This window comes from Oreochromis niloticus, linkage group LG11, assembly GCF_001858045.2.
Source record: "Oreochromis niloticus isolate F11D_XX linkage group LG11, O_niloticus_UMD_NMBU, whole genome shotgun sequence".
Taxonomy (NCBI): domain Eukaryota; kingdom Metazoa; phylum Chordata; class Actinopteri; order Cichliformes; family Cichlidae; genus Oreochromis; species Oreochromis niloticus.
Window position 1 is genome coordinate 35053677 of NC_031976.2, and position 11058 is coordinate 35064734.

An 11058-nucleotide genomic window follows, 5' to 3' on the forward strand; every position below is an offset into this window, starting at 1 on the left:
TACAGTTGTCCTTTCAACCCTAACAAATGCCATGGCTTGAATAACATCTACAAAAAGACTTGTGTAGATGACTCAGTGAAATAAATTGATCAACCATCTTATTGTGTCTTGTGATACATACATCTCCTTTATTGCAGTAGGGTGTAACCATCAATATTAATGTATCTGTCCATTGCCAGTGACATCAACGCTCTCGTTCAGAACCAGGAAGAAAAAGTCACTTTTTTTTTCTTCCACTGTAGTTCCAGATTTTCTGCTCCATTGCATTTACAATGAAGCTGAATTCACTTGGGCCTTGCACCCCAATACAGGAAGTCTGGTTCAGCGCTCTAATTAAAAAGTCCTATTCTGATTCTATGAATATTATGGCAACACAGAGTTCAGATGGAGCCTATGGATGGGTGAGGGGATTCACCCAGTGCTAACTGCCCCTGTAATCTACCCTGCCCCTATGGCAAAAATGAGCAGAGAAAAAGTCAAAAATAATAAAACCAAGTTGTAGGTCCACAGTGGTTGGGTGGTGGTGGCTCCTCTGGCACTACCTGTTGCAGTTTGTAACTATGGACCCCAGGGACCAAATCCCAAGATGATGTCTTCTGCTCATTGCAAGAACTAGAGGAAAAAAAAACACTGCAAATTCCCATTTGCCTCCCCATCTCTCTTTCCTATCTCGACAGTCACCGATGTCACCTGATATCCAGCCACACTCTATCATCACCTCCATCTTCAACCTTTCACTTCTAACTAAGGCAAAGGTTGCTTCATTGATATTACGTTGTTACGTTTGACTCTTTTCCATGTTATACTTAACATAATTTTTCAAGTCAGTAACTATCAGTCACATATGAATTAGGATTATGTTTTATCATTACAACACTTAATACCATTTCTCTTATTCAAAATCATGTATAATGACAGTTTGGCGACAAAGTTCTTATATTTTCACATTCCTGCAGACACACACAAATCTACCAAGGTCAAAGCTGGATCGTGTCCACACACAAGATTAAGACATTAGAACAGTGATTTTCACTACTTAAACTAGATTTTTCATTTAACATATTGGTCAAACTTACATTTTGATTATATATTTGATTAAGAATAAAGATGATTTACTATTGACAAATATGGTCAAGCTCGTTTTTAGCATCCGGTATTATTTCAAACATAAACGTCTTGATGTTGTTTTAGACTCTCTTAGATGTAGGGAGAGGAAAGCTACAGGGCTTCAACCACTCTCTGTCCCACCTCTCCCGATGATCTATCTGAAAGTGATACTTGGGTATTTCAGTGATGGATTCCCTTCAAACAGTGATGTTGATAGCTTTCGTATGACGCTTGACCTTTGATTCTAGTCAAGTGTTTTGATTTTCTGTGGCTCATCTGCATGCATTTGCAAACAAAGCAAAGATTTTTTTTACATGTACTGAGCGATGTCGGTTTACTGTGAATGTGTCTTTTCTCACAATCTGATGTCTATCAGTTTCCTCTCCATGTCAAGTTCTCGTTCCTGGTTTGTAAATTGTTCAACAAATGAAAACCTGCTCTTTGTAAAGTGAACATCCAAGTCTAGAAATAATAAGAAATCAAAGGAAAACCAGTGGAGGATCTCAGTCATCTGTCAGGATTATATAATAAATGAAATAAAGTGTCTGATGTAGAGAGGAGCAAGTGTATTTAAACTTTATAGACAGTTAAAAGAGCTTTTGAATAATTTCCTACAGTTACGCAGATTCTTTAGCTGTGGGGAACTGTTATCCATTTTATGTGCTTGACAGCTAGAATCTAATTTTTGGACAATTAAATTTTTGTTTTCTAACTTCTCCTCTCTACACCAGATTCTTGAAGTGTTTAGGAAATTACACATTTTTTTATACACGGCCCTCTATTTCCAGATAAGGTAATTCGATAAGGATTGTTTTTAATATCTGGTTGAGGATCAAGCACTTTTCTGCACAATTTCAGACACACGCACACCTTCAAACATCGAGTCATTTTTTGCACAATCCTCAGTCTTTTGCACAACCCACTGTCATTGTTGCACTTTTCTATTGCACTGTTGTGTCTCTATCGTTCTGTTCTGTCTGGTGTTGTGCTGTCTTTTCTTTGTTTTTTTGCAATTTTTGGAATTTTTGCACATTGTACTTTATGTAGTCCTGTGTTGATTGTCTGTTATTTGTCATCTGTAGCACCATGGTTTTGGAGGAACGTTGGCTTGTTTCACTGTGTGCTATACCACCATGGTTGGAATGACAATAAAGCCACTTGACTTGACTTGACTTGAGAATCCTTTGCAGTCAACAAGTGCCTAAAGTGTGGAACTCATTGACATCATCAAATGTTCTGTTTCATCCCTTGAGATGCTATGCCAGTCCTTTATGCCTTCAGTTGCTGATTTGTGGGTCTCTCGCTGTTTTCTTTTTAGTAATTAAAATGCATGACCTGTTAGGATGTGATCAGTTGACTGGTTTGACCACTGAGTAATATTCTTTGCCTTAAGATACTCTTGGATTGCTTTTGCATTTTTTGCTTTGAACCATCATCCATTTGCCCTGTGAAGCTCTGGCAGAGTATATAGCCCAGTACACTTCAGAATTCATTTGATTTATAATCTGTGGTTATGTACAGTGGAGAAATCACATAAAATGAGTTATTGTTAAAAAACCTATGGACCAAACTGTAAATAACTGTAAGCTGGCCAAAGCATTGCGAATTAGCTGCAGCTCTTCTAGACAACAATCATTTAAAGAGGGAAATAGTCATCTGAATTGATAAAATAATAAGTTCAAAAAGGGGTCTTAAAATGTTGTTTCTTTGTTTCCATGTATGGTAAGACAACAATGTTATTGAGTAATTTAATGTAATTGCTTGTGCTATTTCTTTTGTTGTGTGCACTTGAAGCTGTTAATTTTATTGGTTTGTGTAGTCACGGGGGGTGGGGGGAGTGCTTAAGGGTTAACTGCAGTTTTCCCAAGAAATCTTAACAAGAAATGCATCTTGGGACTTCATGTTTACTTTTATTTGTGGATGTGAAACGGGAATGTTGTGGAGGAGTTGTTGGTAAGGAATTGCTAAATATGCACATAACTCGTTGAAACATATTGGTATAATTGTAGTGCAGTGGTAAAACGTCAGTATTTTAACAAGATGATGTATTTCTGAAATGGATGATGCAAAGGACCTGCATGTGCGGCGCGGAGCAGCCATTTTCTGCATGCAAGGGATAAGCTGCGAGATCGTCTGTGTGTTCCGGTATTGCAAGTCAGCTGAGATTGCTGTGGAATGTAAGTGTTTATAGAAAATGTATGTAATACATTTTTTTAAAGGAGCCTTGTGTGATTTAGCTCTTTGTATTTTGTTCTGCACAGACAGAGGCCACTGCCGTATTTTTGTGTTTTGTATTTTATTTTATTTCCTTTCCCTTATTCCTGGTATTGCCACGTTACCTCTCATACTGTTGATGTTCAGTACAAGTCCATATGGCTGCTGTTTGACAAAAGTAAAGGTCAAAGGACATTTTTGTTTATTCAGTCGCCATTGACAATAAAAACTGCACATTAAGAACCCCAGTAATTGTGTCCTGTGTGGCTAAGCATTTCCCAGGCTACATTTAAATGACCTTGTAATAAGAATTTAAAAAAAAAATCTAAATCTAAAGTCACTGCCAAGCTTGTTTTTACAGTTTTTGCAAACAGCTGGGTTGATCTTCAAAACTTTTTCTACACCAAATGAGATTTAAATCGTGATAAGGAAAAACATTCAGAGACAGCCAGTCCCTCGAGCCTATCGCCAATCAACTTGTGGTTGGTAGCGTCACTGAAGTGTGAGAAACCCAGCAAAAGTCATAAGCAAACCAGTACAGTAGTTCTGAGATTGTTAATTGTGTTCAGAGCTGTGTCCGGGAGCTTCACTTGTTCTAGTGCTTAATTATCATTCTTTAACATGAAGCATTAATTCTTGTTGTTCTTTTTAGTTCCCATTTATGGTTTTGTAATTGTTGAGCTTTGGATGTCCATTACGTTACTGCTCCAGTCCTATTTTGGGGTCTTTGAGTATGTTATAGCTCCCTTAGGATTTCCCTGAGTGTTTTCTCTGTCTCATCTTCCTGTTTCCCCTCTGATGTGGTTCATTCATGTTTCATTCCTTGTTTAATTTATCTAAGCTGTTATTTTCCTGTTTATTTCCTGATAACTACTTTCCTCTTGTGCTTTGTTCAGAGTTTTAGTGGAGGTCTGTGCTCAGTTCCTCACCTGTTCCTTAATCGCCTTATGTGTGTACACAGTCCCATTGTCTTATGCTGTTGGTTCTGTGTATATTTTCTGGTTTTATATTTGGTTATATCTGGTTCAATATTTTGCTGAAGTGTTTGACTTGTTTTGTTTTGTTTTGGACCTTGGATTCATCCTTCAGCTTAATAAAAAGTTTTTCTTTTTGTCCTGCATTGGAGTTCCTTATTCTGTAACCTACAGCACACAGAAATTACTTGTTTGGCTCAATATTTGAAACTTTAAACATGTTTATTATGAGCACTAATAGTTTAGTACTAAGAGTCCTAGTAACAGTGTGTGTGTGTGTGTGTGTGTGTGGGGGGGGGGTGTGTGTGTGTGTGTGTGTGTGCGTGTGTGCGCGTGTGTGTGTGTGTGTGTGTAGACATAATGGGTCCCCATAAATCGTAAACTTGTTGCACTACATTATGGAAGACCATCAAACCACCAAAAAAGTAAATACATTTAGGAAGAATAATTATTCTTTTTTCTTTTTTGACAAAGTTGATTTTTAAAAAAAGAAACTTTCACTTGCACGCGCACTAAAGCAAATAGAAATGCAGCCCTAAGTGACATAAAACAATGTCTCTTTAGGTTTTGTATCACAGCAAAAAAAAACTTTAAAGAACAGGATAATCTTCAGAGACTGAACAGTTTTATTAGTACAACGAAACTAAATCAAAAGCACGTGCCCAAACCAAGAAGGTAAGAGGAAAAAAAACCCCAATGACGTAAAAAAAAAAAAAAAAAGACTTCCTGTGATGTGATTGATAAGTTTAAACCTCAGCTCTATGTCTCATTCACCGTCTGAGACATCAGTGGCACCACAGATCTGAGGTAATGGCACATTTACTAAAATATCATTGAACTCATGTCAGCTGCTGTTTTTATTGATTATGAAAACTTATAAACTTGATGCATTTTATTTGTTATTTTCCTATGACAAGTGTAGTTTACAAAATGATAAATTCCAATCTATTGTAATATAGATGAAATGGTACAAATTTCATAATACTGAAGGAGTAGATACATTGTAACACAAAGTTCAAAGAAGCTTAAAACATATATATTTTATTTATATCCACAGAGCGAGACCTGTGTTCAAAAAGACATGAAGTTCTGGCAGCCTCTTTTTGGGCTTTGGTGCTACGGCATCCTTAGAGTGACCAGCGGGATCGAAGGTATTCCTCATTTATATGGAGATGTTTTCCGCTTAGCTATGGGAATTCTGAAAAGTAAGGCAGCTTATGGTTTATCTCATCTTGTGGCTGTATCATATCATCCTTTTCTTCCTGCTATGATTAATTGCATAGCTTTTAATGTCATACATTCCAGTTGTCAGTCACAGTAGGAGGTTCAGACGATATGTTTAAATGTCAAATAGTCACTCATGTGATCTATCATTATATCACACGTTTGTTGTTTTTGACCTTTGATTAATATTTTGATTATTATAGATGTGGAAAGTAGCTTGATGTTTATCAAGTAAAATTTATTGTAATTTCTATTACTGTGGAGAAATGATGTACTTTTTACTCTGCTACATATTTGACAGCTGGATATGCTGGTTATTTACCAATCAAGGTTTTACATAAAAAATAAATAGAGTGCCTTCTTAAGGATTGAACCTTTTAAGGGAGTGTGCACATGGGACTCTATGTACTAGTATGTGATGACTGAGCTGCTAGCAAAAGAGATTTACCCTCTAAACTGGTGATTACATGGTTAATTGTATAAGGCACAAAAACATAGGAGTGTCCAGTGTGTCAAACAAAATAAAATTCTTTTCAATTTTTTTTATTTTGTTTTGCAGCTTCTCAGATTATCCTCAACTATATATAGCTGCACCTCTACCAGATTAAACCTACCCACTTATACATCCTTAATAGTCTTACACTGTTATATATATATATTAATTCTAAAGTTCACTTTTCCTTAAAAGGTCAAAAAAGACCTGAATAATTATTAAACTATTCCATAACTTACTATTCGTTCCCTTGTCATACATAAGCACAGCATTGAAGCGATCAATACCAGAAACTGTGAAATTATAATTGAATATTCCTTTTCTTCTACTTTTTTCTTTTTCTAGTTGATGTACCGTCATGGATGTGTGTGAATGACTATGTACATAACATTACTTGTGTCTTCAACAACATCAGTGGTATTCCATTGGGAAAGAACAAAAAGAACTACAGCCTACATTTCAAAGAGAACTTCGAGCTGCATAAGTAAGTCTTTCTGAAATAAATACATAAAATACTTGATTCTTCTTACAGAATTGAAAGTGTGTGTTTCTGCTTCTAAATCCACAAACATGTCCATGTTCTGTTTTTGCTCCAGAAGCACTTTTTGTCCACTTGTGGTGATGAATCACAGATACTACTGTGAATGTGGATTCAACGATGTTCTTTGGATGGATTTGGATTCCTATAAAATTGAAATTTGTAATGAATCTCAATGCATCAATTTAAAAAATGAATTTCATTTAGCACATCACAGTAAGTATGAATTACACTTGTAGTTGTTGTTTTTTCTTAATATGTTCATGTGCTTTCTTTTTTAATGATAGTCTGAAAAAAATGTTATGCACTCCATTGATGCTTAGAGGAACATTTTGATATACCTAAATATGATTTGATTGATATTTCTAATCAGTTCAGCTGAAACCACCGCCTGAGCTTGTGGTCCAAGAAACAACAGAGACTCTCAACATTACATTTAAAAGTCGGTATGATGAGCATGATTACCTTCATGAAAACCTCATGTATGAAATGTCACTTCAAACACCCGAAAGCAGTGAGACCAAAGTAAGATGAGCTGTTATGTGCAGTATATTTACTGAGAACTTGTTTTATTCTAAAAGAATCAAACAATAATTGTTTCTTAAACGTTTCCACCTTTCCACAGACTATTATTGTTCCACCCCAAAAGAAGTTTGAATCTATTAATCGGACATTGCACCTGAAACATAGTGAATATTGCATTAAAGCAAGATATATACCTCAAGGATATATAACTTCTGAATGGAGTGAATGGAGTAAACCAACATGCTGGAAAAACAAAGCAAAAGAAGGTAAAGGACGCATTTTTCATAAGTACAAAAAGGCCTCTGTTATCATGGAGCTTTCTAAAAATATGCTAACAGTAAAATTCAACTACATTAGCTTTAACAATTTTATGACAATGATAAAAGAATGGATTTTTAGGTTTATTTAATGCTATTCATAATCACAAACATATTCAGTACGCTGCTCGTGTGAAGTCTGCCTTGTTGTCTTGTGAGGTGTTTTCTCTGAACAATGTTTATCAAAAACAAGTGCTGCTCTCTTCCCTTTCTCTCAGTGCTTTTGTAAAATAGCACAGAAATTTGATAGATAATGGACTTGCTGCCATCTTTGTAGTGTGAGTCAATAATTCTGTGTAATTTCAGAACCAGAAACTCTATTATTATTATTGGCCAAATATCTGTTCCCACTGTGTCTGGTTGTTGGAGCTCTGCTGTTTGTATTCTACAGTCCAGCTGCAAGGTAAGTCATCTAAGCTTTGGAATGATTGCATGTCTGATGAGGATAATGTGCCTGTTATTCATATTTTGTGTCTGTGTGGCAGAATGAAGATAAAAACTCTGTCCCACACTCCGTCCCCGGCTCCGTTCTTTCAGCCTCTGTATCAGCAACATAAAGGCGATCTCAAGGTGAGGAGATAAAGTGATTTCTGAAGGAGTTTTTGGTTTCCATGCTTATGTTTAGCTTAATTTTAACTTCTGTTAAAATGAATTAAGTGCAGGAATCCTAACATAAGGGGCAAAATGGAAGCACAGTATAAAATGACACATTAGAAATGAGATGTAAGAAGACCACATAATTAATGATAGATGTGTATAAGATTTATACACATCTATCACATAGTAATGATTACTTCACAGTCAAGGTCCATGGGTAGGCAGATAATCTGCTGTGGTTACCCCTAACAGGAACATCTATCGCATCCTTATTTATTTGATGTGTCAGTCAAAGACAGCGTTCATAGTGTTTTTGTCACTTTAGTAACGTTCTGACGCTGCAAAAAATGTGAATACCGGCATATTGTCAAACTAGCAATGCAAACATGCTGAGTTTACTGTAAGGAGGTGTTCTGTCTATCATGTTGACCATCTGGTAACTGGTGATAAAAGAAAGCATTCAGCAAAATAGGATTTTGACAGTTCATCCGTCTTACTGAGATAAACCCAGTGGCTGGAAAGCCAACCCTCAATCGTGTGACGCAGAGCTCCAGATCTTTCAAAGGATAAATAAACTGGAACTACAAGTGACTTTAGATGAAAAGTCGGCGCATCATTGAAACATTCGTCCTGTGCTACCATATTCATACCAAGTTTTATGGCAAATAACATAATGTTTGCTAACACGATTCAGTTAAAAACAGTTCATGGAAGCACAATCCTCAACTCTGCACTAGAAATATGAGTAGAAGAGTTCATGGTAATCCCCTCAGAAGCAAAATGAGACCTTTCAGTCAGAGCAAGAGTGGATGGCCAAATGATAACAAACACTGCTATAGCCTCACAAACAAGCATGAGAAGAAGTCTGTTTGTGTTCTTGGAGCGGTTCTACAAATGTCCCTTCTTGAGTTAATTGTTTGACTTTATGATACCGCTTTTATGATACCGCGTTGTTTTATTGTTTCATCATCAGCACAGCGGTGCTTTATGAAAAGAGAATTCTGAAACAAATCTTCTTTTATACTGCATTGGTACTTCATATTCTGAGAGTGCAGGTGGTACACAAGTGTGTTTTTTTCTACTGTGTCACACCTGATGCATCTTCATTTTGTTTACTTTGCAGGAATGGCTTTCACTGAAAGATAAAAATGTATTAACGCACAAAGTCGATGAGGTCATGATAAGTGATAAAGTGGCTGTTGTGCCAAAACCCAAGACGAAGGACCCAGAAGAGACCCAGACCTTCCTAAACCCTCCAGTGATTCAGCTGGCATTCCCTCAGTGCCAGACCTCCTATGTTGGCCTGCCTGGGATGGATATGGCTCCTGCTTCTATAGCTATGGTGTGTCCAGCTAACACCTCTTACACTCAGCTCCCCTGCTCTGTCTGGGAGAGAGGCAGAGAGGCAGAGATTGCCTCCTCTCCACCTGAAGATGTCCTGGAGATCAGCTGTGTTGACTCTGGGTGCAGCTTTGAGGATGTGACACAAAGCCCAGAGTGCAGTTTACCAAGCAGTCCTGTTGTTGAGACCCTAGCACCATGTTACTGTAGTGATTACTGCATTCTTAACAAAACAGCTGAAGGTGTTGTTCCTGTTTTATTGTCTAAAGAGAGCAATGTAAAAGTTTCATCTGATTCCCAGCAGGAGCACGAGAGTTAAAGCAGGAAATGGTTCTGTCAGTTTGTTTGGAGCCAGAGAAATTCACAAGAGTGGTGGCACTGACAGCCAAGGCTGTAGACCACATGGCAGAAGAGATTCCATGAAGTGGCTTGAAGCTGGCCAGTTCACTTGTTGCATGTTGCTGTGTGTTTTTGATAGCAGCTCTTGTTAAGCAAAGGCGGGTTGGGCTTGAACTTCATACAACATTTATATCTGTTTAAATGTATGTGGTTATCATTTTTTATGACAAAAACATAAAAAACACCTTATAACACATAAAGTAGGCTTCTGCTTTGGCTGATTTGCAAATGTTAACACTGTTAGCATTTAAAATACTGACTGCAAAATGTTAAGACGTGAATGTGTGTGAATTCCACTAGAGCTTTGGATGATATGATTTTCTGTAGCTGTATGGGGCAAGTGCTTTGTTCTGTTTTTTTCAGTTTAATCTACCTTATTTGCAATATTACTTATAAATACTTTGCATTTAGCTTTTACTAAGAAATCAACAATAAAAGAGATAAAGATCCATATCTATGCTTAAATCAGTAACTTTGTTCTTGTTTTACTGACTTGTGAGAGATGTGTTTGGATCTTTCCTGAATCATCATCCATCTCCAAGTTGTTGTGCAGGTGATGCAAATATTCAGTGGAAACAATTGTTTTGAAATTTTCCTAAGGGAACAATAAAATGTAACCTCAATACGAAAGTTTCACTATTTATTTCTCCAGTCAACATAACCAGTGCTGTTGCTGTGGGTCTTTTAGTCTAAATCAGCTTTAATTTTTAGCCTTTATAAAAGAACTTTCTTTTGATTTTCAGTTATTTCTACCATTTAGGGGGATAAGTGGCCCCAAATAATGCCGGCAAAATTCCCTCTCGCAGCATAACAGAGCCTCCGGAGTCTCTCATAGTACTGATAGATGGTTCTAATTTTTCATCTCTAATTAGTATGTAGCTTGGGGAGCCACACATATGTACCAAAAAAGTCCTTCTAGAAACAAGTAATGATCGCACTTGCATCATTATTGTATGGAGAATATATGTCAGAGACAAGATTTAGGAAAATCTGTAACTATTACAATAAAGAAAAGTCTAACTTTTGAAAACAAGTGAAGGTAGTTTTAATGTTTTAGCTTTTTTAATTGTATTTTTAATAAACTAAAATATTATTCACATCTAGTTTTAATTTTCACCTCAGCTTTAATTAACTATTACAACTTTGATGAGGGCATATACAATGCATTTGTAGAATCACCATCAAATTGCTGACTTTAGTCCAAAATAAGGTTTTCATTTTTTCCCATCTTGAAATTATATTTCTACCATCATTCACTGATGTTGTGCGAGTGTGCCAAAGATTTAAACTTAAAACCACAGTTCCCTGTGACTCCTTCGGCGACTGCGG

At 36.6% G+C, this 11058-nt stretch overlaps 1 protein-coding gene across 2 annotated transcripts; it reads left to right on the forward strand.

Moving 5' to 3' along the window:
- The first annotated feature begins 5028 nt into the window (after positions 1-5028).
- On the forward strand, positions 5029-10343 carry il21r.2 (interleukin 21 receptor, tandem duplicate 2). Of its 2 annotated transcripts, none has more exons than XM_019364257.2 (9): positions 5029-5102; positions 5353-5500; positions 6358-6496; positions 6609-6766; positions 6924-7075; positions 7176-7341; positions 7699-7795; positions 7878-7962; positions 9113-10343. In XM_019364257.2, exons 2-9 carry the CDS (start codon positions 5377-5379, stop codon positions 9647-9649), a joined length of 1458 nt encoding a protein of 485 aa, XP_019219802.1. In that variant the 5' UTR covers positions 5029-5102; positions 5353-5376; the 3' UTR covers positions 9650-10343. The 2 variants fall into 2 exon arrangements, with proteins under 2 accessions (XP_019219802.1, XP_013123845.1); XM_013268391.2 differs by having other exon boundaries at positions 5353-5446.
- Positions 10344-11058: the final 715 nt, after the last annotated feature.

What these genes read in the sequence shown, in the direction of transcription:
- il21r.2 (XM_019364257.2), top strand. Translation starts at nt 5,377, where the DNA reads ATGAAGTTCTGGCAGCCTCTTTTTGGGCTTTGGTGCTACGGCATCCTT. An exon ending in ATTTCATTTAGCACATCACA is followed by an intron (nt 6,767 to 6,923) that starts GTAAGTATGAAT and finishes ATTTCTAATCAG; the next exon opens with TTCAGCTGAAACCACCGCCT. An exon ending in CCGAAAGCAGTGAGACCAAA is followed by an intron (nt 7,076 to 7,175) that starts GTAAGATGAGCT and finishes ACCTTTCCACAG; the next exon opens with ACTATTATTGTTCCACCCCA.